This window comes from Talpa europaea (assembly GCF_964194135.1).
Source record: "Talpa europaea genome assembly, chromosome: 11".
Classification (NCBI taxonomy): domain Eukaryota; kingdom Metazoa; phylum Chordata; class Mammalia; order Eulipotyphla; family Talpidae; genus Talpa; species Talpa europaea.
In genome coordinates, this window is record NC_140078.1 from 34,471,043 (window position 1) to 34,498,033 (window position 26,991).

Below are 26,991 nucleotides of genomic sequence, written 5' to 3' on the forward strand. Positions count from 1 at the left end.
TATCATATCATCTGCAAATAGTGATAGTTTGACTTCTTCTTTTCCTATTTGGATTCCTTGTATGTCTTTCTCTTGTCTTATTGCTCTGGCTAGGACTTCCAGTATTATATTGAAAAGCAGTGGTGAGAGTGGACATCCTTGTCTTGTTCCAGATCTTAATGGAAATGCTTTCAGCTTTTCGCTATTGAGAATGATACTGGCTGTTGGCTTGTCATAGATGGCCTTTATGATGTTGAGGTTCCTTGTATCCCAAGAATGTCAAGGGCTTTTATCATGAATGGGTGTTGCACCTTGTCGAAAGCTTTCTCGGCATCTGTTGATATTGTCATATGGTTTTTATATTTCTTTTTGTTGATGTGTTGGATAACGTTGATTGATTTTCAGATGTTGAACCATCCTTGTGTTCCTGGAATGAATCCTACTTGGTCGTGGTGAATTATCTTATGGATACATTATTGGATTCTGATAGCTAAAATTTTATTGATGAAACCTATATAATGTTATAAACCAATATTATTTTAATAAAAAGTTGAGAAAAGCTAGTGTCAGTGATGCAGTGGTACTTCCGTGCTCCAAAGTAGTGGCAGGGTGCCTTAAGCATTGCATTGTGGTTGCTTGGTTATTTGTGAGATGCGTATCTTTGGGTCCATGGATAGATGAGAACTGGGTTTGCTGTCTCAGCCATCTTTTTCCTTTCTGAACTCTTACCTCCTGTCCTTTATTCTCCTTCATCTTTTATATCTCACTTCCTGAGCCTCCATCATACTTCTGGTCCTGAATTGCAAGGGCAGTTCTTTTTCTTGGCCAGCCCAGTATATTAGAATAGTTCAAATTGAAGAAATAAAGGCAGTTTTAAAAAAAGAATATGCATAGAATGTGTAGGTGGAACACTCTTGTCAGCAACCCAAGGATATGCAATGACTCAGAATGAAAGAAAAATCATGAATCTCTAAGTAGGAGAAATGGAAAGAGTTCAAAAGTTTATTCATTCAGGGTCTATAAATTCAGAAATATTAAACAGTTGAATCTCTTTTAACTTTCTTCAAAGGTTCATTAAGTAAATAAATAGTGTAAGTAGTATAGTGTTTTACTTGCTTTCTTTTTTGCTGTAGGATTCCTGAGTGAATCCTCCAGTGTACTAATTCTTTCTTTGAGTATGTTCAGTCTAAAGTTAAGGAAATGACTTATTTTTTAATTCTAGTATTTATTTGTTCTAAAATAAGTCTTTTTTATTTCTATTTTTTTTAAAAAAGAGAACATTATTTTTTATTTGGTAAAATACACATAAAATTAACCATTTTAAAGTGTAGAATTCAATGACATTAGTATATTCACAATACTCTGCAGCCATCATTGCCATACAGCTCCAAAACATTTTCATTATCCTAAAAGGAAACCAGGTACTCAGTCACATCCCACCTCCCTCCTTGGCATGTGTCCCTTCTTCTCTCCAGCCCCTGGCAGCCACAACCACTAGTCTATTTTTGACATCTATGGATTTGCCTATTCTGGATGTTTTATATAAATGAAATTATACAGTATTAGCCATTTGAGTCCAGCTTCTTTCATTTAGCATGATATGTTCAAGTTTCATCCATGTTGTAGCATATATAAGCACTTTATTTCTTTTTATGAGTAATATTCCATTGCAAGAATATATCATGGTTTGTTTATCCATAAACCATTGCTCAACATTTGGGTTGCTTTTAGCTTTTTGGTTGTTATCAACAGGGCTGCTATGAACATACATGCACAAGTTTTTGTTTGAACACCTGTTTTCAGTTCTTTTGACTATATACTCAAGAAAGAAATTGTTGAATCATATATAATATAATTTTATGCTTAACTTATTAAGGTACTGCCAAATTGTTTACCCCAGGAACTGGACATTCCCACCAGCAATATCTGAAGATTCTAATTTCTCTGCCTCCTTGTTAATGGTGGTTTTTTTTTCATTTTCTATTTTGATCATAACCATTCTAGTGGGTGTAAAGTGTGCATCATCATGGTTTTGATTGATGACTAATGATATTGGGCATCTTTTCATGTGCTTTTTGTATGTATATCTTCTTTGGAGAAGTTGTTATTCAAATTCTTCTCTCATTTTAAAATTGAGTTGTTTCTCTTTTTGTTTTTGAGTTGTAAGCAGTTTATAAATTCTGGATACCAGACCCTTACTGGAATGTGTGATTTGCAAATATTTACTTTCCTTCTGTGGGTTATCCTTTCACCTTCTTGATAATGTCCTTTGATATATGAAGTTTTTATTTTTTTCCCCCAAGAGTAAGGATCTGTATTTTATTTTATTTTTAAATATTTTATTTTTTACATCATTGTTCATTTTAAAACAATATTTGCTTCCCCCTCCCCCTAGGTAGAGTCCCCATAGAAATTCCTTTACCAATGCATCTGTGAACCATCACCACAGTCCCCTGTGCTCCTCCCTCCCTCCCTCTGATCCCTCTCCTGCCTCCTCCCCTGCCGGATGTCTATGATTTGTAATTATCTGTTTTTGCTTTGTTATGTTTTGTATTGTTATTATTTTTTTACACTGATGTCTTATTTGGTTCCCCTATATTCCTCCTATAAGTGAAACCATCCAGTATTTTTCTTTTCCTTCTGGCTTATTTCACTGATCATAATTCCTTCTAGCTCCATCCACGTTGTGGCAAATGGCATGAGTTTATCTTTTTTTGATTGCTGAATAATATTCCATTGTGTATACATATCTTCTTGATCCAATCATCTATTTTTGAGCATTTGGGTTGTTTCCAGGTTTTACCTATTATAAATAGTGCTGCAATAAACATAGGGGTACAGGTGTTCTTTTGAATCAATGTGTTTGTGTCCTTTGGGTAGATCCCTAGGAGTGGTATTGCTGGGTCATATGGTAGCTCCATTTTTAGCAGACTGAGGAACCTCCAGACAGCTTTCCATAGTGGTTGGACCAGTTTGCACTCCCACCAGCAGTGTAGGAGAGTTCCTTTTTCACCACATCCTCACCAACATTTGTTGTTGCTAGTTTTTTTGATATGTGCCATTCTTACTGGTGTAAGGTTTTATCTCAGTGTGGTTTTGATTTGCATTTCCCCAATGATAAGGGATGTTGAACATTTTTTCATATGCCTGTTGGCCATTTGCGTTTCCTCTTTGGAGAAATGTCTTTTAAGTTCTTCTGCCCATTTCTTGACTGGATTGCTTACTTTGTTTTTGTTGAGTCTTGTGAGTTCTGTGTGACATGCAAAGTTTTTAATACTGATTAAGTCAGTTTTATCTTTCTTTTCTTGCTTTTGTTTTGGTGTTATATCTAAGAAAATGCATTCTCATGCCAAAATGCATTCTCATGGATATTAACCATATGTTTTCTGCTCAGAGTTTTATAGTCTTTTTTTTAAGATTTGTTTATTTATGCATACAAGAGCTGGGGTACAGGCCAGAGATGTGGGGGGTGAGAGGATTCACCAGAGACGGAGTGGGGAGCAGAATAGGCAGACTGACTGAAATACACTGCTGAGGGGAACAGCAGGTGAGACAGGAGAGGTCTGCTTTGCCTTGTGGGTTACTTCCTGGCTGGCTGGGGATCGAACTCTTGCTGCAGAGGCTGTGGATTGCTTCATAGTGTGGTGCTTAACCCCTTGCACCACCAGAGTTAACCCCTTGTGCCCCCCAGGGTTTTATAGTTTTAACCCTTATATTTAGGTCTTTGATCTGTTTTTCTCCCATTTTCTTTTCATGTGGTGACATTAGTTTGCAACAGTGTATGTTTTAGACATACAGTTTCTCACATCAGCAACTACATGTATCACTCCATACCCACCTCCAAATATCCTGTCACTATCCACCACCAAGCAATCAGTTCCCTATGCTGCTTCTCTCTCTACACCTTCCCCTCTGGTAACCACCATTTTTCAGTCAGCGTGTAAGGGTTTTTTTTGTTTGTTTATTCCCTTACTTTTGTTCCCTTTCTGTTCTACAAATGAGTGAAATCATATCATATTTTTTTTCTCCTGGTTTATTTCACTCAGAATAATACCCTCAAGCTTCACCCATGTTGTTGAAAATGGCAAGATTTCACCTTTTAAATGGCTGAATGATATTTAGTATGTATCATATCACATAATCTTAATCAATTAATCCATTCATCTGTGTCAGCACTTAGGTTGTTTTCATTTCATGGCTATGTGAATAATGCTGCACTGAAAATAGGGGTGTATATATCTTTTTGAATTAGTGTTTTCATATTCTTCAGGTAAATACCCAGAAGTAGAATTATTGGATCATGTGTAGTTTTATTTCACCTTTTTGAGAAATCTCTGTACTATTTTCCATAGTGACTACACCAATGTACATTCCCACCAAAAGTGCTTAGGGTTCTTTTCTACCAGTCCTCACCAGCACTTATTTTTCTTTGACTTTTTGATAATAGCCATCCTAAACAGTGTAAGGTGAAGTCTCACTGTGGTTTGATTTGAATTTTCCTAATGATAAGCGATGTAGTATTTCTTTTCATATATCTGGTGGCCATTTATGTTTTCTTTGATGAAATGCCTACTTAGATCCTCTGTCCATTTTCTAATTGGGTTGTATTTTTTGTTGTTGTTGTTTAATTGTTTCTATATTTTGGGTATTAACCCCTTGTCTGATACGTGGTTTGCAGATATCTTCTCCATTCAATACACTGCCTTTTTATTTTAATGATAGTTTGTCCTGTTGTGCAGAACCTTTGTTGTTGATGTACATCCATTTGTTTATATTGTTTCTCTTGCAATTGGAGATGAGTCCACAAAGTCATCACTAAGGCTGATATCAAAGAACTTACCACCTATGTTTTCTTCTATGTATTTTATGGTTCAGGTAAACATTCAAGTGTTTAATCCATTTTGAATTGATTTTAATGTATGGTATGAGGTAGTGGAATAAAGAAAATCTCTTCAACAGATGGTGCTGGGAAAATTGGGCTGCTGCATACAAAAGAATGAAACTAGACTACTCTCCCACATCATGCACAGAAATCTACTCAAAATGGATAAAAGAATTGGATATAAGATTGGAAATAAAATAAATAGAGAAATAAAATATATAGACAAAACACTCCATTACATAAACTTCAGAAACACCTTTGAGAACTCATCTCCAGAAGCAAGGAAAACAAAGGTGAATATAAATAAGTAGGACTGTATCAAACTAAAAAGCTTTTGTATAGCAAAAGAGAAATAGCCAAAACAAAGAGACACCCCACTGAATGGGAGAGAATATTTTGTATACCATACATCTGATTATGGGGTGATGTCAAAAATCTATAAGGTGCTCATACCAAATTAAACAACTTCAAAAACAAATTAAACAACTTCAACAAAACAAATTAAACAACTTCATCCAAAAATGAAAAGAAGAGTTAAATAAGCACTTCTCCAAAGAAAAAATGCGAACGGCCAACAGGCATATGAAAAATGTTCATTACTTGTTATCAGGGAAATGCAAATCACAAACACAATGAGATACCACCTCACACCTAGAGAATGAACCATATTTAAAAAAACAAACAAACCAGAATCAGTAAGTGCTGATGAGGATGTGGAGAAAAATGAACCCTCTTCTACTACAAGGGCAATATAAACTAGTCCAGCCCATATTGAAAACTGTGGAGTTTCCTCAAAACACTAGAAATGGATCTGCCATATGACCCAACTATTCCACTCCTAGGAATCTACCCAAAGGACACAAAGATGCTACTTTGAAAAGAACCCTGCACTCTTATGTTTATTACAGCACTATTTACAATAGTCAATGTATGGAAATGAGCTAAATGCCCCAAAACAAATGAATGGATTAAGAAGATGTGGTATACATACACAATGACATACTACTCAGCAATCAAAAAAAGATAAACTCATGCCATTTGCAGCAACATGGATGGAGCTGGAAGGGTTGATGCTGAGTGAAATAAGTCAGAAGGAAAAAGATAAATATCTGATGTTTTTACTTATATGTGGAATATAGAAAAACCAAACAGAGTCAGACAAATACAAACCTTGAGGCATCCATTAGGGGAGGAAGTGAGGGTGTGAAGAGGGGTGACAACATGGTGGGGAGAGCACAAAGTAATGATGGAATGTGGTGCTTTGGTGGTGGGAGAACTATGGTGACCACACCTGACGGGTGAAATCATATATTGTCTAAAAATTTTTTTTAAAAAGGTATCTATTTTTCAGGTGGTTACTAAATGTTTCCCCAAATCATTTATTTAAAGAGTCATTTTTTTTTTATTAATTTTCTAGAGGCATGTCTTGTTTATTTATCTATTTGTTTGTTTTTTGGTTCACACATGCACTGGGTACAGTCAGAAGCCGGGAGGGTGGGAGAATTCACCAGAGCCAGAGCAGGGAGCAGAACAGGCAGAAGGACCGAAGTACACTGCTAAGGGGAGCATTGGGCGGCAGGAGAGGTCTGCGCACCATGTGGGACCCTCCTCCGGTGGCCGGGGAGCAGCCGGGGATCGAACCAGGGCCGCAGAGGCCGCGGGCAGCTTCGCAACCCAGCGCTCAACCGCTGCGCCACCTGGGAGGCCCTAAAGAGTCATTTTTACCTCCACTAGTTTGAGATTCAGGTTTTATCTCATATTAAATTCTTGTATGTATTTATGGACTTTAAAATTTTGTAAAAACAACATTCTGTTGTTTTTGTCTGTATGTATGCTAAAGACACACTATTTTAGTTATTGAAGATTTTTTTTAAAAGATTTATTTATTTATGCATACAAGAGCTGGGGTGTAGGCCAGAGGTGGGGTGGGGTGGTGGTGAGAGGATTCACCAGAGATGGAGTGGGGAGCAGAACAGGTGGATTGACTGAAATACACTGCTGAGGGGAGCAATGGTCTACACAGGAGAGGACTGATGTGCCACGTGTCAGCTCCCTGGCCAGGGAATGAACTTGTGTTTCAGTGGCTGTGGATAGCTTCGTAGTGCTGAGACTTAACACCTTGTGCCACCAGGGAGGCCCCTGTTATTGACGGTTTTTTATTATGCCTCCCTGTCTGGTAAAATGAGTTTTTCCTGCATCGATCTTTGGAATTTTCATAGCTACTATTAACTAGTATTTTTTTTTGTATGAATTTTGAAGTCAACTTGTCTGATTATAGTAAATAATCTGTGTTATTTTTGTTTAGATTGCATTGTATCTACTAATCCATAAATCCTGTGGTTCATAATGACAAACACCTTCTAGTTTATCGCCTCTCTAACCTTGACCATTTTATGGTGTGTTGGTCTTGCTTGGCAAAACTCCAAACTGGTTAATGCCAGCCCTCTGCCTGCCTGTGCTTGTGCAACTTAATGTAGTTGGAGAAAACGTTTGTCATGTTTATAGGACTCACGTTCTTCCTCTTGACCTGCAAGTGTGTCCGGCAATTGTGTTACATTTGACGTTCATTCACTCTGCTGTTCTAACTTCCATCCTCACCTTAACTATTGAGCTTCCCTCCCATTTTCCTGAGGAGATGGAAGCTCTCAGCAAATGCCTGCCAGCATTTGCACCAGGAACTGGCTTTCTTCCTGTCACAGCATCTGACCCTGCTGCTGCTCACCAAATCTTTTGTGCTCTTTCTTAATTAGGAACAATCTTCCTGCCACTATTTTCCATCTTCTAAGTCAGATATTGCTCTTTCTCTTCTGAATCATTCCCACCAGCTTGCAGACATGCGGTTAGTTCTCTCATCTTGGAGATAACTTCTATTAATGTCATTTTCAACTACTTCCCCATTTTACTGCATATTCTCTGAAATAGTTGTTTGTATGCACTGTCTCCAATTCCTCTCCTCTCATTATCTCATAAATCCACTTCAGTAAACCTTTTGCCCCTGGGCCTCCCTGGTGGCTCAAGGGGTTAAGACGCAGCCTATGAAGCTATCCACAGCCTCTACGGCACCAGTTCTATCCTCAGCCAGGGAGCTACCCACATGGCACAGCAGATCTCTCCTGGCTTACCCACTGCTCCCCTCAGAAGTATACTTCAGTCAGTTCTGCCTATTCTGTTCCCCACTCTCTCTCTGGTGAATCCTCTCACCACGCCCCCCCCCCATACCTCTGGCCTCTACCCCAGTTCTTGTATGCATAAATAAATAAATCTTAAAAAAAATAAATCTGCCCTTTTAAAAAAAATACCTTTTGCCCCTACTCCTCCATCATAACTTCTCTAGGCAATGGCTCCATGCCTCAGCTAAGTCAGTTCTTAGCTCAATTACATGGTCTTTTTAAAGTTAAAAAGAAACGAGCCTTCCTTGCTAAGTACAAGTTTCAGTTTTAAATGGGAAGGGTAGTTGATTTTCTCCAGTGTTCCTTTCTCTAAGTATTCACTAGAATGCATTTCTTAATCTTGAACAGTGCTGATTTAACCTTTATTGACTACTGCATAGTGTTCTAATGTACCCCTGTAAAAGATTTCCCAAGCATGTGTTTAAAGGTGAAATTGACCTATTTTCTCTTTTTAATATTCAAGTCCAGTTTTAATATTAGGGTAATATTAGTCTTGAAGAATAAAATGGAAAGCTTTTGATCATTTTCTAGACCAATTTAAATAATAGGAATCATTTGTTTTTATAGAACTTGCCAGTACACCCCTTTGGGTGACCTTTCTGGGTCATGGCCCTGGTTATGTTTCCCTCGGGCCCTGTAGACAGTTAATTTTGCTTGTGTCTCCTTTCCAACTTGAATTTCAAATGTATTGGAAGAAAGTTTATGGATTTCTTTGTGGTTTAGAAAGATTTCTGTATCTAGAGTCATAACCTTTATTCTCATTGTGGTTTAGTTATATACCCTGCCCCCTCCTTTTTTCTCAGTCAGAGTTTTTAGTTTTTTTTTTTTCCAGAAAACGAATTCTTAATTCACCAAGTCTAGTTATATGTTTTGTTTAGTATTTTCCTTTAATCTTTTTTTCATTCTATACACTTTGTGTGTGTGTGTGTGTGTGTGTAGTTTATTTTGTTTTTGTGTTTTTTCCCATTTAATTTAATTTATTTATTTCAATTTATTTTCTAATAAATATACATTTAAGCTCCAAAACTTTAGAGTTTTGCTTATTCCTGTTCTGCCACATCTGGTCTATTTGCAAATCTATTTACCTTACTTTTGCTGAGCACATATCCAGCAGCTATTTATACTGTACCTATCCTGGGCAGACTGTCACCATCTCTCACCTGAGTTGTCATGATAGCCTCTAAGTGTGGCTTCCCTTCAGGCTGTTCCTAACGTAGCGGCCTGAGCCAGCCACTTCCCATATAGAAGTTTATCCTCATGTAATCATATGCTTTCATGTTTAGAAAACTTTTAAGGATCACTTTGTCTTCTCAACGATAATTACAGGAACACTCATGTACATAAATAGGTACAGAGACGTGAGTATGTGCTACTTGAAGACTGTTGCTCTGCCCCTGGGACTGATGGTGGGTGGTTCTAAAAGAGGTTTCTCTGGCTGTGGGGGCTTTCTGCTCAGGGGAGGGTCAGACTTTACAGAATCTGTTCTTTGAGTTCACCTTTGAATTCCTCTGAGGCTGTTCGTACTATGTCTTTTGTCCCCAGAGGTTCCAGACTGGGTCAGAACCCTGCAATAAAGCAATGCCAGGACCAAATGCCAGTCAAAATGACAGATGACTGGACATTTACAAGTCTTCCCAAGGTGAAGACTTATTCCCTAATCCATGTCCCAAATTGTGTCTGGCCACACCACTCAGCCCAGCTCAGTAGAGGTTTTTCTGTGAAGTTAAGTGACACTATTAATATACACCAAAATAAAATACATAAGAAACTTATAGTAATATCAATAACATGGAAATACGGGTGTCCCCTGGTGGTGCAGGCGGTTGAGCACAGTGCTGTGAAGCTGTCCCCAGCCTCTGCAGCGCTGGTTCTGTCCCAGCCGGCCGGCGAGGGTCCCATATGGCACGGCAGACCTCTCCTGTCTCGCCCGCTGCTCCCCTCAGCAGTGTATTTCTTCAGTCTGCCTGTTCTGTTCCCAACTCTGTCTCTGGTGAATCCTCTCACCCTCCCACATATCTGGCCTGTACCCTGGTTCTTGTATCAATAAATAAATCTTTAAAAACATAACATGGAGATATACTGAATTTAAATATAAACTCTCATAGTCTCAGGGTAAAATTATAGGTCAAGTTTATATTCTACATTATATTCAAGTCTAAAGGCTTCCAAGTGCAAAGGAATTAAAGTCTGAAATAATCAACAATAGGAAAGCAAACTAATTAATAAATGGGCAGCAGATAGTAACAGTTCACCAGAGGATATTCAGAAGGCCAATAGATATATGAAAAAATGTTCATCGTTACTTCCAGTAAGAGAGTTGCAGATTAACCACAATGAGATACGATCTCATGCCCATGAGAATGGCACATACTAGAAAGACCCCCAACAATAAATGCTAGAGAGGATGTGGAGAAAGAGGAGCCCTGTTACACTATTGGTGGGAATGTAAATCAGTGTAGCCATAATGGAAAGCAATCTTGATTTATTTTTAAAAAACTAAAAATGGAAATTCCATATGACCTAGCATTCCTACTCTTGAGCATCTAATAAAAGATCATGAAACTATCAATGCCACAAAAAATCGATATGCTCTGCAGTGTTTGTTTATAATAGTTAGGGCATGGAAGCAGTCTAAGTGTCCATAGGTTTAGAATATTATTCAGCAATCAAAAAAAAAAATAAACTCATGCCATTCACAGCAACATGGATGGAGCTGGAAGGAATTATGTTCAGTGAAATAAGTCAAAAGGAAACAGAAATGTAGAAGAAACATATAAGGGATCAGGGGGGAAAAGTAATTATAATAAATTAAAAATCAAAAATCAACAGGAAAATTTAAATCACAGACATTCTGCAGAGGAGGAGGAGGGAGATGGATGAAAACGGGTGGGAAGAGCATAAAGGGACTGTGGTGATGGGACACTGGTGCATTGGTGGTGGGAATTTCACAGGGACTATACTGAGAGGAGAAAACATGCATTGTACAAAATCAAGAATGATGTAAAATATATATAAAATATATAAAAAAGAACAAAATAAATGTCCATTGGTAGACATTGGATTAAGAAGATGTGGTCTATCCACACAATGGAATGTTATTCAGCCGTAGAGAAAGAGGATATGCAGCCATTTATAGCAAAATGGAGGGAGTTCAGGGGAAATTTTTGTAGTAAAGCAAGTCAAAATGACAGATGACTGGACATTTACATGACACATGATTTGATAAAGTAAAATACTAGCAAAAACTAGTGGACGTTAGTAAATGCTATGAGGACTCTAATGTCAAGGGAGTGGTAGGGCAAATGGGATATAAAGGATGGTGGTGGGAAAAAAGCACAAAGCTATGATTGACCTCTTAGTTGTTCCTGGTGGAATTTGACAGATAAATATTGAAAGGAAATCTAAAAGGACCAGTGAGGAAGACATGCAGGACTGTGGGGAGATAGCTACATAACCCCAAAGGAGTTAGAGAGTGAAGAAAATAAAAAAGGTCCTAAATCTAATCCTATGGCCTGATGAACTCAGAAGCTTCCCTTCCTGATTTCTTTTTCTGTTACTCACAGTGGAGGATTGTCCAGGCCCTGTGGGTTCAGGATCTTTCAACAGCCATACCTGAGCTGTGTCATACAGGTGTCCACCTTGGTACCCTGGGGCCTGAGCACTGTCCCCCCACAGGCTCATACACGTCCATGAGAAGACCAGGTAGCCTTTGATGCAGTTTCCCAGGAAGACTGATGCCACAAACCCCAGCAGAGCCCAGAGCTATTTGAGCAAAGCTGATGGTCAGAGAATACTTTGTCTTGAGTCTCCCTGTTATGTAGGAAGGGCTACACCAGTGTCTTGAAGACTAACCTCCCAGTGCAAGGTTTGTTTGGTTATAAACATTTTCCCTGGAAGCTATTGTGGTTTTTTTTTGTTAACTCTTTGTTTTGGAGTTGGGATGGCCCCTTTTGGTAACAGTTGCCCCCATTCTCCTGTGAGTGCTAGATCACAAAGCTGACCGTCCCCTGTTACCTCTTGCCAGAGTCCTATTCTGAGATCTGCTGCCCAGAGGTGGTGTCTCCCTCCAATGGACTGAACCAGTGTAGAGCCCAGCAGTGACTACTTGTATGGGTCAGTGTGAACCTGGGGAGAAGCCACACGATTGCAGGAATTACCATTTCAGCTCCCTCCATGTCCCTAAATGTGGAATTGAATTAGGCAGTGGTTTTAATTGTGACCCCACAATTTGAGAAACTTGGCTGCCAGGGCCTAACAGGCCTATAGTGTACCCTTTCTCCCACAATCAGAGAAAACGGTACATATAACTTAGGGGATGCCATTCCTTGAGCTGCTGGTCTTTGCTGATGACTCTAGAGCACTTGCCTCTGCTTTCCAGATCTCTTTGAACCACATCAACTATTATTGGAATCCTTGCCCCACAGTGGCACCCCACATGAGCCATGTCCTCTGGGGAGGTAGGTGCTGGTAGCACTCTACCTATCTGCACTCATAGACAGGGTTACCATAGTGCCTGAAGCATACCAGGGTCACATGCTCATGGACTTATGGGTGAGATGCAAGCCTGTGTGTCAAGACCAAACTCCTCCAGCTGTTGTGTTCCTGACCTCACCACATGATTATTTTGAGGCCCCCAGTTCCACATACCCATTTGATATCTCAGTGTTCCCAACCTATACACCTCCTGTTGGTGTCTCCATCAGTAACATCCTGTTCCCTGCCTGTCCTGGCTCTGAATAGATTGAAAGTAGAGCAAAGAAGAAGCCTGAGTGTTGAGGATGCCTCCTTGATGGCAGAGGGAGCCACCTTTAGGGATGTGCTCAGTGTCCAGGACTGGTCCCAGAGGTAGGCCAAGCCCAGCCTGATCATGGCTGTGCAGGGCCAGGTCCAGAGAGCAGAGAACCTTTTGTTTTCCCCATTTTTCAATAGCAGAGTTTTCCAGTATGGTTTTCCATTGCCTCTTCTTACCCCTTCCCCCTTATTGGTCCACTTGCTATCATGGACAGTGATGATTCAGATTTCCTATGCACTTACTGCCAGGCTGGGTGCCCTGCCTGTACTTACCCTTTTACACACCAGGGTGACTGTTCTACTGTCACCTCAACCATTCAGGCACAGAGGTGGGGTGGGAATTCTCTGTTTGAAGGTAAGTGAGGTGCTGTTTGGGGCTGATAGGAGCTTTGGACAGCTGCTGCTGGACACCAGGTCTCTGTGGGTTTGGCTCTAGTTGGGTTTTTCTGCTGGAAACTTGTGGCACAGAAATGTCTGCCACATGCTTCTCCAGCTCTGGCTAGAACCCTGGGACTCACATTTAAGAATTCTTGATTATATCACCATTGAAGCACAGATGTGGTTTTGCAGATATGTTGTTTTCTTTTAAGTTATTCTTAAAAATGTTTTTATTTTACCTGGCTAATATAATTTTCTTGGGGGCTTTACTCTTTGATCTGGACTGGAAAAAAAAATGTTACCATTTTAAGACAGGTCTTTGGATTTATTGTCTGTGCACATGGAAATTCAGATAATAGTTCTTTTCTTAACTAAAGAAAACCGGAAAAGAAAATAAATTTCTTGCTACTTGGAATAATAAACATGGTGAAGTATATGTGGTATATCCTGGCAACAGAAATTCAAGGTCGGAAATAATTTCTTTCCTCCTGAGTCTGCCTTTGGCTTCCCTGAGGAGTGCAAAGGCTGAAATTTGCTACTAATTGTAGCCATAATTTTAGCATGCAATTAAACACATGATTTCCTTTCCAGCTGATATCTTTTTAGCTAGTCTGACATGGATAAAACAACGGCTGTGTAGATTTTGAACTGCCACTTTAATCTGATAGGAGGGCAAGGGAAGTCACCATTATTTGAGCATGTTCCACTACCCAGGAACTAGATTAATCTTGCCTGTAAAAATGGTGAACAGCTTGGGTGCTTCTAATACAGTTTCCAGTGCTATTGTCTGTGGGCTAAAGAAACTAACAGTTGGTGTGGCATTTTGCTAAGCTCCTCCGTGAGGCTAAGGCTCATTGGTGGGAGTGATACCAGGTGGGGGAGAATCAGAGGTTGAAATTGGGTGGTATGGTGGTAGCCACAGAGGCTTATGGAGGTCACCTCACACTGTGGGGTTCTGGTGTTCGAGATTCCAGAGTAGAGCCTCTGTCCAAGGAAGGAGTCAGAGGGGCTTCGGGGTCTAAGCTGGCTTGACCTGGGCTGGGTATCCATTCACTGCTTTTGTCCTCCTTGTCTTCTCCCAGAAGGGAGTCTGTACTGCAAAGGATGTTCTATGTGATAGACAAGTTCCCTGCCTAGGAGAGTTTGGGGATCACCAGAGTAAAGAACCTAAAAAGTTTCCATCCTCACAGATGTCTTAAGTTTGTTATGTACTAATATGCATTATGATTCTCCAAACATTCTTTATTTAAGGAAAACAGGACAGCACACAGTTCAGGAAACATTGTCTAGTTGTGTGCAGTCTGTTGACCTTTTGTAATTGTAACAGCAAACACTGATTTTGCACACACCATTGCTAGCTACCATCCCAGGCTTATGCATGCATGTCCCATTGAATTTTCACCAATAGTGAAAATTAGGTATTCTTGTTAGTATCCCTGTGATGCAGTCAAGAAATGGAGCCATTGGGTGACTAAGAAACTTGTCTGAGGTCTCAGAACTAGTTTGGTGCTGGTCTTAGCCTTCTCTGTCAGCCGCAGTCCTTGTTGCCCTTCACCCTGTGTAGCCTTCTGCAAGAAATCTTTCTGATTTCCTTCCCAACTCCTGAGGTAGGGACTCTGATCCTTCTTTGGCCTCCAGGGCCAGAGTCCCTCACGGTCTTCATGATGCTTCAGCACTGTCATGTCCATATGCCCCTCTCCCCCCACTTGACTATGGGGTTCATGAACACTGGGGCTATTTGTACAGCTGGGTCTTTCGTCTCTAGTACCATGCCTGGCACATGATTGCTGTGAGTGGCAAGTGGTGAGGGATTTTCAAATACTCTTTGCTCCTTAACAGTAGGGGTTGGGGGTGAGGGTGTGTAGAACAGAAGAGTTCTGATGATTCTCAGTTTCTGAGAATTCATGATTTTTACTTCGTGAAGCCAACTCTTATTTTGGGGTTTATCAGGGATGGTGTACAAGTCACTCTCCTACTTGTCAGGAACACTGTGTTCCCTTAAATAAATATTGGTATGTGTCATCAGCAGTGTTTACGCCTGGTGCTGAACAGAGGTGCTTGGAAGGATGCAGTCGACTTGCTGATATTCCACAGTGTCATCTTTCAAAGCGTATTCTTACCTTTCTCTGTAAATGTAATTCAACATTGGTCATTGATCAGATACAATTGTGTGACCTTTGAAACAGAAAGTTTGAAACAGGACATAGCAATGGACTGTTTTCTGGGGCAGCCTGTGCTAGTTTGACAAGGCATCTTCCAGGTTCTGCTTCTTTGCTGGGGCTGGGGGATAATGTAGGGTGGGGGAGGGAATGAATGACTCTTAGCACTGGGCCCCCAGTTCTGGGTAGCTCTGTCCTATGAGGAGCAAGCTGCCTCCTTGGGCTCCAGTGCCTTGTGTAGGTTGATCTCACTGTGAGGAAGCAGGTCCTTTTGCCTCACCTTACATATGTGTGGGCCTGTGAGCCAGTTACAGGGAAACTTAAGAGATCATTTGCTGGGGGCTGTCTAAGCTTTCTTTTCCTCTATATTTAATTTGTTTTAAAATTTAAATTATGAAAGATACAGAAAATAGAAACTAGTGTACTTGCTACCCAGTTGGTCACATTTACTTCACGTCTCACTTTCAGATCCTAACACCTGCTGCTTTTCTTCAGTATGATTGTTGCTACTAACCCATGTTTATAATCATCTCTCTCTTTTTTTTAAAGATTTATTTATTTATGTATACAAGAGCCGGGGTACAGGCCAGAGATATGAGGGGTGAGAGGATTCACCAGAGACAGAACGGGGAACAGAACAGGCAGACTTACTGAAATACACTGCTGAGGGGAGCAGTGGGCGAGACAGGAGAGGTTGCTCCCTGGCTGGCCAGGGATTGAACTCATGTTGCAGAGGCTGCAAATTGCTTCATAGTGGGTGCTTAACCCCTTGCGCCACCAGGGAGGCTCTACAATCATTTCTCTTGTCCATGATTTTTTTTTTTAACATTTATCTGGCTACATAAATGTGTTATTAAATAACTTGTTTTGGGCATTAATAAATATCACATAAATGGTAATATAAATGATATCATAATAATGTGTCCTTATTGCATGTTACTTTTTATTTATTTTTTAAAAAAGATTTATTTATGTATACAAGAACTGGGGTACAGGTCAGAGGTGTGTGTGTGGTGGGGGTGAGAGGATTCACCAGAGACAGTGGGGAACAGAATAGGCAGATTGACTGAAATACACTGCTGAGGGGAACAGCAGGTGAGTCAGGAGAGGTCTGAGCCCCATGTGGGTAGCTCCCTGGCCGAGGATTGAATACGTGCGTGCTGCAGTGGCTGGGGATAGCTTCATAGGTTGCGTCTTAATCCCTTGTGCCACCAGGAAGGCCCCAAGTTACTTTTTAAAGATCACTTTATGTTTTTCAAGATTTGCTATGTTAATGGATGTGTCTGCTGCATAGTTTTCTGTTAAGAAATTAAGTGCTAGAGAGATCACCCTTGAACTTTTCTTTTAGAGTAGACTCCCCAAAGTGAAATTCCAGAGTTTCAGGGTTTTTTTCAACTTGAACTGGGTGGGCCAGTCCTACTCCCGGTTTTTAATTGCATTGACCTACGTGTGCTTTTCAGATGGTAATCTGAGTCTCCATCTCTTGAGACTGATCTTTTGTTACATCTTTCAGATGGCAAATTCGGTGCCTACATGCAAGTCCATATTGAGAACGATGGGCCTGTGACCATCGTTCTGGAATCCCCGGCTCCTGGTGCTGCTACCACTGAACCCAAGCAGGTAATCTCAGAGTCAAGTGTTGAGTCTGTGCCAGTAACATCTTTTGGTGTGGATTTAGTCATTGGAGCAATGCTCATTCTGAGGTGCAGACAATACTTCATTGTCAGTAACTTGGTATTTATTTTAATGCATCCCTTTCCAAGGATACATTTATGGTGTATCTCTTCAGTCCTGCTGCAGGTTGGGACAGAAGTCACTTTTGCCTTGTCCTGACTTTGAATTCCAGAGAAAATGTGCTTTGAAGAGCCCTGTTCTTCCTTTGGGCTCCTGTTCCCTGGAAAGGTGCCTTCGCTCCCTTCTGCCGCTGGGTGGCAGCAGAGTAGCGGCACAGCTCTTCACGGGCCCTGGACTGACTTGCTTGGAGTGGTTTTTTTCAGATGTACCACTTTGGCTCTCAGTAAATCCTTATTTTTCTAAAGCAGTGTCTGACTGTGTTTGCTGCCAACTCTGTAAACTTTCCAAAAATTTTAATTAAAAAAGAGACAGGAGAGGGGTTGGGAGGGAAAAAAATAGAGAAAGGAAATCAGGCACAGCCCTAGCACACACACTGGTCTCACTTTTGCACTTTAATTAATGCACCCACTTAATAGCCACTGAGACACAGAGGAGCAGGTAAAGGAGTGGGAACTGAAGGGCCATTCCTATTCTTGCCTCTCCCCCTTGCTAGAGTGCTGTGAAGTGAATGAGGCAATAGGCATTGGGGAAGCATTAGATAAATTTAAACCTCTGTGACCTGTTGAAATCCATAATTTTTAAGGGAAATCTAATCTTACTTTTTCTTACCGATTCTTTGGATTTCTAGAGAAGCTGGAACATGTCTGATTCAGTAGTGGTAGTCTTTCAAAGATCATAATTGAGGCTCCTGAAATTACTGATAACATTTTGAAAAAAATCACAAATGAAAAGTCCATATGAAAAATCTAAGCTCTTTATTTTGAAGTAATTTGAGACTCAAAAAAGTTAAAAAAAGAAAAAGAATCAGAATCCCCATATACTCTTTACCAGCATTCCCTAAGTTTCCTGTTTTATGTAATCATAGCACACGCGTTAAAACATTGAAATTGATATTGAGAATAATACTGTTAACTGCACTATAAAACTTATTCAGATTTCATTAGTTATTTTATTAATATCCATTTACCATTTCAGGATAATCTGGAATCCCACTTTGCATTTAATTGTCTTTTCTCCTTAGTCTTCTCCAGTCTGTGATAGTTCCTCCACAGTTTCCTTGTCTTCATGATTTGGACATTTTTCAAGAGTACTGGATGGTCTCACTCATAGCAGGAATTTAGAAAACCTAAATAGAAAACAGGAAAAGACTAATCAATACAAAGTAAAAATCAAAATCAACAAGCAACTATAAACCAGAGACACACAGAGGGAGGGGCGGGGAAAGGAAGGACTAGAGTCAAAATAAGGGGGGAGGTGCAATTGTATGGGGAATATAACCGAAATGAAAATGCATACATTGTGCAAAGATGAAAAAAGATGTAAGAATTATATAAAGTAAAATATTTAAATATATATATATAAAAAAGAGTACTGGTCTGCTGTTTGGTAGAATATTCCTCAGCCTAGGCTTTCTATGATTACACTGATGCTGGTTTGTCTTAATACAGGTGATGTTAACTCTGCCTGCTTGGTAAATGTGGGGTCTTCCAGGTTTCTCCAAACCCTATTTGGAGTTTCAGCATCTCTCCCTTTTTTGCTTTTTTGCTTTTACATAGCCGACGACTTTCTTCCTGCTTCACAGGGCAAAAGTCATTGGGATGGTATCAGCTTTTCTTTCCCTTTCCTCTTCCCACCATGGTAGTTAGAACCACCCTTCCTGGTGCTGAGCCCAGTACTTTCCCCTGGGACAGGACTGGTGACATAATTTGTGAGGCCTAGTGAAAAATTAATATGAAGCGTCTCCTATTCAAAAATTATTAAGAATTTCAAGATGGTGACAGCAGAACATTAAACCAAGGGCAGGCCCTGTGTGACCATACAGGCACCTGTGAGTCAGGCTGATGTAGGCCGTGGAGCCCTCCTTTCCACTCGTCTCAGCAGCCCCTGCTAAATCTTTTGTCCTCTTGTCAAGTCAGTCTGTCTGTTTCATTCTATATCATTCCTATTGGCTTTTAAATATTTCCTAGGGTCTCCACTTGAGAACTAACTCCATCTCTCTACTTCTTGCTAGCTCCTGCATGCACTGTGATCTGCAGAAGCTCTCACCAAGGTGCCCAGGGACCTCCATGATTTTAGGTCCGCCTTCCTTGACCGCTCAGCAGCGCTTGCCACTGTTACTCACCTGTCTGCAATTGGAAGGCATTCAAGGGTCTGAACCAACTTGAACTTTGCTTTCCCAGATGCTTCTCTCCCAGGTTTCCTCTTGCTTCGGGCTACTCTCTTTGGTTTTATTTGTTTGCACACTGTACTTTTATTTACTTTAACTCTGTTTGGAGAAAAATTTTAGAATTTTGTTCTAAATATTTTTCTAGAAGTGGTAGAATTATGTATTATTCTACCACTATCCTAAAGATATTATGCATTACATCTTTAGGATCCTTAACTTTCTTTTAGCTAATACTACCTTATTTAAAATATAAAAGTAAATAGGCGTTTAACTTCTAGCCATGCTAACATTACTATAAATAAAGTCTTTTAGTTCTGAATCTTTTAGAAACTTTTGTTTCAAATCCGTGATTTGTCCTGTGTTTATTTCAGTTACTTGAACTAGTTAATTGACCCCAGAAGACTCAGAACCCTAGAACATTGCACAGATCTCTGTCCTCCAGTAGGTGGCAATGAGTGGGCATAAAAGGGGCCTCATTTTAGTGGGTGCTGGCCTTTGCCTATGGCTCATCTCTGCCTCTTCTCTGCCCCAGTAAGAAGGGGGTTGGTCAAATAGCTAATTTGCTTGCCTTTTTGTTGGTAGGAAGACTGCAGCCAGATCCTTTTAACTGATAAACATTCATTTCTATAACCAAGTTTTAAATTCTAAGGATTTTCTTTCCCAATGATAATCTAACTAATAGTGAAAACTGTTCAAATATAGAGGTTCTTTTAGCAAGTTTTAAAATATAAATTCTTTCAACCACGTGAACAAATGAACAGTGTTTGTGATTGTATGCTTGTGTGTACATATCTGTGTATATATAGGACACATATCTTTTTAGTATACCACAATATACTGGGCACTATGAGGAAGGGAAGAGGGGCTGCCACCCATATCCTGCTCCCAGGGGTAGATTTAGCGCAACATAAACCTGGAAGGTTCATGACTGCTTAGTGGTAAAGACCAGTTTATAACAACTTAGCTGACATCACACGGCCATCATTTCATGTCCTCCTTAAAACCCTTCAGTGTCTTCCGAATGCATTTCTATTACAATCCAAGTTCTCTCTTGTCATTTACCACTCCTGAATGCCCACGCTTCTCTGACTCTTCCCAGCTTGTTCTGCAGCCATCTGTCCTGCACGCTTCATCTATTCGCACCTTCTCTCCATCTGAGACCAGGTTGAGCTCTTTTCTATCTCTGGGCTCTGATCCCAATGTCACCATCTCCTCCTCAAGGAGATCATCTCCTCTGATCTCCTCTATCCTTGGTAAGCCCCTGCCAACCACTCTGTCATGTTTTTGATGATTATTTCATAGCACTCAGCAGCAGCAGCACAATTACTTAGCTATTATTTGCTTGTTTCCTTGTTCCTCATCTATCCACACCACTTCTAGATTCAAGCTTGCTGACTTTTCTCACTGTGGTGCCCTAGGAGGTAAGCCCTAGGAGGTAAGATGTGTAGTGTGCTTTGGAATAGTGTTTCTGTGAATGTCCATGAATGTTTTGAGAGCTGAGAAGGCTAATGCCACTACCGTGGCTGCTAAGCTGTACAGGCCTTCTTGGGGACAGTAGATTTTAGTTGACCTGTGAGGATGCAGAGAGGAGGCAGCGTTCTCATTTGTTGTTTCCAAACTTGTAATTAAAATAGAGGTAATTTTTATTTTTAAGAATTCTAGAGCTCTACTAATGGGTGATAGAACTACTGCTGGAGAAGGCTAGACTGGTAAAGGGAACTAGCAATTTGCCTGCCCTAACTAGCTCTCTGCTTACTTTTGGAACTAGCCACCACGACCTCTACATGTTTTCTCGTTGCTGCATCAGTGGCATGCCCAGTGTGTCTCTAGGCTGCTGTGTGGGCCCCATGGTTCGTTCTGACAGGGCGAAGATGGAAGAAGAGCATTATGTCTTGCTCTGAAGAGCATTACCTCCAACGGGAATAGGCTATGGAAATGGAAGCAGAACTCCCAGGCAGAAGCTGTTTCCTCTATTGCATTTTTGTGGGAGAACATGATTCTGGTTGGAACACCCTAATTGTTACGTAGAGAAGATTGTTAGAGCATGAGTTCTTTTTGTGGGTGGCTAAATACTGGGAGATTTCAGCAATGACTTCAACCATTCCAGGTGGTAGAAACTTGCTCTTGTTTTAGTCTTAACTGCTTTTCCCTTTGTGGGGCTTAATTGCCTGGGTCTCATGTGGATGGGGTTATAAGTGTGGGAGAACAGATGGGGATTTTTCTGGTCAGGAGGGGTATTTTGTAATTGAGCAGCTTTTCCATGGAATCCAGGACCCTCTTAATTCATGGTAGTGTTGTTTATTATTTGTATTCTTAGTTATTTAGTGTGATTGAAAAACCCCACTAATTGAAATGTTAGAAGGAGCTGAGAAAATAAACTTTCAAATACCTAACTTTGAATTAGTTGTCTGTTAGGCCACTGGGGTAAGTTGACCAGTGAAAAATGATGCTAGAGCTTTTGAGTTTATGCGTCCCTGAATATTACCATTGCTTCACCTAAAATTTTCTCCTTATACTTATCAGCAAACACCCATCCCTTTGCCTGGAAACCTTGAAATGTCTAGATTGAGACAGTTATTGAGACAGTTATGACAGTTCTGTGGGATCTGAAAGAAATATGTTGGGTGGGTGGGCAAAGAACTCCATTCAGTTTAATATTTTGGTATGTCCAAAGGCAGGGGTTACTTTTCAGTAATGTGGAATCCAGAAAGTGAAATGGTGGACAGATCGGGACCCCACTCCAGGTGTAGGGTAAATGAAGTTATCAGGCTTTTTATTCCCTCTCGCCATTGGCATCTATGATAGGCACCTGTGGTCTTGCAGGTACACCTGTACTTATAGACTCCTGGGCCCAGAGAACACAGGGCATGTGCATATATAATGAGGGATACCTGTGCTGAGGGGCGAGCGTCTCTAAGGCCAGTGTCATTCTGAGGAGACAGCCAGAGAAGTACTGAAAGAGAAAGCTGGTCTGTGTTCTGATTCAGCATTAAAGGCCTGTAAAAAATCTACCGAAAGCTCCAAAATTATCTTTTCATCTGTGAGAACTGAAGATGAACCTGTTTGGCTTGGGATGCTTGCAAAACGGGACAAGATGAGCCACCACTTACTGCTCACTTCAGCTTGTGAGCCAAATGTAACGAGGAGGATTCTGAATGTAAGGAAGGATTATGTTTATGTCTGTGGCTTGCAATTCTTCACAGAACATTTATTTAAATGCAGGTATTCCCTTTCTCATTCTTTTAGGCTTTAACTCCAGATGCTAGTCCCCTAATTTTGGCTTCAACTTCAGTTTTTGCCTGGCCCAAACCAGGCTCAAGGCAACTTGTCACAAGAATGTGTTGCTTAGTCTGGTCACCAAAATGGTACCCGGATCCTGCCATTTATTCCAATCTGTTAGTTCATTTTGTCACATTGATTTATTGAACAAACATTGACAGTCCTGCTTTGTTTAAACTAACGTGTTATAAAAATGAAAGTAGGAACTTAGCAAGAGCGTCTTCATTACGCATTATGTTGTTGCTATGTTCATCTTTGTCATGTTGTCATGGCCCTGAGTCCCAGGACCTTGCCTGCTACACAAAAGGCTTCCAGGGAGGGCAGGGCTGGTATCTGGACTATGGGAATGACCCCTGGGTTTCTGATCCTTTCAGTTTGAGTGAGCAGCAGAGACCTCTGGGGAGTGGTTGGATATGGAAGTTGCAGGACTTCTGACCTCTCTCAGCCTTGCTTTCTGCTCAGCAGCAATCAGAATCTGTTTGGAATCCCATCAGGGTGGTGTAGGGTGTGCCCTGCCAGGGTTATGCATCTGACTGGTGTGAAAGGTTGGGAACCTTGAAGCATCTAAACAGGCTGGCTTCTTTCTGGTTGGGGAACTGCAAGAAATTGCTTCCATTTTAGCATTTTAATTTGCTTCTATATAGATGGTTGTCCTAAATTGTGTTGTAGAATTACAGTTGTTATAGACTTGTAGATTGTACTGTAGAATGAAAAAGAAGCCTTTCTTAGCAATGTATAACTATCTCTGCCTGGGGACCCATTCATTGATTGATTGCTCAATTGACCTTCATTTTACCTTTTTAAATCCATAGCATGTGTTACTGAAATTGCAAAAATTGAAGAGTTTGTTCTCTGCTATTGGAATATGGCTAGTAAATGAAAAGCTGTGATCTTCTCCTTTCTACCTTTGACACATAAAGCATTTCTAATCTCCAACTAGAACAAAACATCTGTTTTGCTTTAAACAGCTCTCTCAGGGCACTAATGGGTTAGTGCATTTAAAGTTGAAGGACTTTGTTCCTGCATATGTATTTTGGGCCGATTCTTAGTTATTTTAATCTTCTAATCTAATTTGTGCATGTGTTAAAAAAATTGACTCCTTACCTAGCTGCCTTGACCTGCCAAAGATTAACAACCTTTTTATTCCCAAGGGCAGGGGAGGTAAAGTTTATCCTTCCATGGATTTATACATTGAGCATGACAACAATTTAACAACTATACAGACTGTAGATTTTAATTGAGAATCCCTAGCATTTTAGCTAATTTATTAGGAGCTTCATTGTCTGGGGTAATCATAGGGAGATGTTTGGCCAGTCAGTGGTGGTTTACAGAAACAAGAGTAGTCTGGAAGTGATAAAAATGAAAAATGCAGCTCTTCCTATAATTTTTTAAAAAAGACTGTTCAAGAGATAAAACACTTATCTACACAGATATTTTGCTGACATACCATAATTTAAATAAAATCTGACAAAGGGTTTATCTTTTTTAATCTGGTTACTCTCTAAGAGAAGGTAAGTGTGGGGTTAGTGGGGTGTGAATTGGGTCTAGTGGGCTTTTAGGAACTGCGCTCGGCTTGTCCTTTCACTGTGGTTACATGTTCAGGTTGTGGACTTTCATCAGATTCTCAGAAGGCCCCAAAGAAGTGAAGCTGCTGGCAGGTTGAGGGATGTTTTTGCAGGGATGACATATTTTCTTTCCACCAAAGCCACTTAGGGCTGGTAGCGGTGTCCCTCAGAGGACTGTCTGAAGATCACCAACTTCAAGCCACTGCGGATGCATATTAAAATGCAGAGTCTGGGTCCCCCAGGATTTCTGAACTAGAGTTCTTGGTGTGTTTGGATGTGAAAGGCAGGTTTTTCTTAGCTCCTAAGTAACTGACTTTGGAAAACCACTGGGACAGAGGAAATTAGACTTTTCTATTTTCATCTGCTTGTGGACCATCCTGCTGCCCCTAGCCCCTACCCCAACTGCCCCAGATGAGATGTCTAAATATACTTTACAACCTGTGGTGCTGTAGCTGCCAGAAAGTAAGATGGCTGAAGTTGATGATTAAGGTCACATATGAGACTGTTCTCTCTCATCCATGCCCCCTCAGTTCTCTGGCCATGCCACAGCCCACCCTCACTTCCTACCCCAGACACACATAGAAGTGATGAATATATTCCCAGAGCAAGGTACCTTCTGGACACAATTACACATATGCCAGGGGAAACAGCAACAGCTGGTGCAACAGCAACAACTCAAAACTCAACACATCAGTGACTGATGATAGGTCCCTCTGCCTAATGACGTTGAAGCATGTGCTAGTGGAATTACTCATTTCTTAAGAGGGATGAACCCAATATGTAGATCGCGTAGTGGCTGGGTGAACTTGCAGTGATGTTGTCTTTTAAGATTTTTCATTGAAAAAGTTTATAGCTCTCTTGAATTTTGGGTACCAAACATGGGCTGCCTTACTTACTGCTTGACTTATTGATGGGACTAGGAAGAAACCCAAGCTTCTGCTTGGAGAATCAAAGTTTAATGAAATGCCTGAACATACAGGTTTTGTGAGCAGTTGGCTAATCATTTATAGTTAAATACATGTGGGACTTTGTTAAGGTTATGGTGTATTGTTCATAAGGGAAAACCTTTTCGAATTGAGTTGTAGAACTAGTCTTCTTGTTGTTTCTTGAATGCATGTAATTTTTTTCACCTTTGTATTTCTATTCATTTTGCCTGAAATGAACTCCTTTCTCCACCTGTTGTGCTCTCCCCAGCAAAAGAGTGCTCCTCAATTTTTTTTTTTTGCTCCTCAATCTTTTGAGGTTCATTTCAGATAATGCTTCATTCCTGAGACTTATTGACTCAGTAGTATGCAGGTGACTCTGTCTTTAAATCCACTGAATGCTGTGGCACTGATTTCATAGTGGTTAATGCACTAACTATAGCCCATGCTTATTTATTTATTTTTTAGTTTGCTTGTTCACTTATCCACCTATCCTTTCACCCATGTGTCTGTCCATCTATCCATCCATCCCCTCACCCACCCACCCACTCATTCACCTATTTACCTCTGTGTCACCAGTCCATTTAATAGGTGTTTATATGATGCCTGCTCTTTGCTGCTCTGGGTATCAGTGTAGCACTGATGTGCTAATGTTGTGCCTTCATGGGCTTTGCATTCTGGTGGGAAACATGCAAAAACAAGTGTAATTTAAATTTTTGATTATATAAAGAATCAAACTGGGAGAGAGTTAGAGAATTTTGGGGTGGAAACTACCTAATGTGCAAGTAGTTAGGCAGGAAACTGAGGTGGGAGGGTGCCAGCCACATGAAGAATGTGCTGATAGAGGGGTAGCAGGTGCAGAACCCTGGCATGACCAGGAGAAGGAAAGCCAGTGTGGCTGCAGCTGGAGGGCGGCAGGGAGAGGGTAGGAAATGAGAACAGACCCATGACCTAGACCTGATGCTGTGAGATCTTATGACCAGGGTCAGGAGTTTGGATTTTAGAGGCAGTAAACTCGAGAGTTTCTAGAATGTGAGAGCATCTCTTTGTTTTTATAGAGATGACTGAAAGTGGATTGCATTGTAGATTGGGGTAGGGGAGATTTGCAGCTTGGGGAAAGGGGTTAGCAAGGAGTTCTTGCAATAGGTAGATGAGAGATGTAGAGAATTAGGATATACCTTGGGCACTTAACTACTTGTGTTCTAACTTCCACAGTAGAGCTTTTTTTTTCCTATTAACATCTATTTATTATTATTATTTTTTATTTTTTTAATTTTATTTTTATATTCCCCATACATTTGCAACCCCCTTATTTTAATCCCCATCCCTCCATTCCCTGCCCCCCCCCCCCATAGTGTGTCTCTGGTTCATAGTTGTCTGTTGATTTTTTTTTTTTTTAAAGATTTATTTATTTATTTATTTATACAAGCACTGGGTACAGTCAGAAGCATGGGAGGGTGAGAGAATTCACCAGAGCCAGAGCGGGGAGCAGAGCAGGCAGAGGGACCGAAGTACACTGCTGAGGGGAGCAGCGGGCGGCAGGAGAGGTCTGCGCGCCATGTGGGACCCTCCTCCAGTGGTCGGGGAGCAGCCGGGGCTCTAACCGGCTCTAACCAGCGCTGCAGAGGCTGTGGGCAGCTTCGCAGCCCAGCGTTCAACCGCTGCGCCACCGGGGAGGCCCTGTTTGTTGATTTTTATTTTTTCTTTCCTATAGTTATTCTTTTTCCTGGTCTCTTATTTAAGTTTTCTAGATTCCTGCTATGAGTGAGACCATCTGGTAATTTTCTTTTTCTTTCTGGCTTATTTCCCTGAGCATGATCCCTTCCAGCTCCATCCATGTTGCTGCAAATTGCATGTGTTTATCTATTTTGTATGCTGAGTAATATTCCATGGTGTATATGTAC

General features: G+C 40.7%; 1 protein-coding gene across 1 annotated transcript in view; it reads left to right on the plus strand.

Annotated features, from left to right (window-relative positions):
* The window catches only part of DTD1 (D-aminoacyl-tRNA deacylase 1), a gene marked incomplete at both ends in the record, with an annotated part of 166,260 nt that overhangs the window by 21,610 nt on the left and 117,659 nt on the right, over positions 1 to 26,991 (plus strand). Inside the window, one exon of the mRNA XM_084247853.1 lies at positions 16,873 to 16,979. Within this exon, the coding sequence (XP_084103979.1) occupies positions 16,873 to 16,979 (107 nt within the window). The remainder of the gene's footprint in view (positions 1 to 16,872; positions 16,980 to 26,991) is intronic.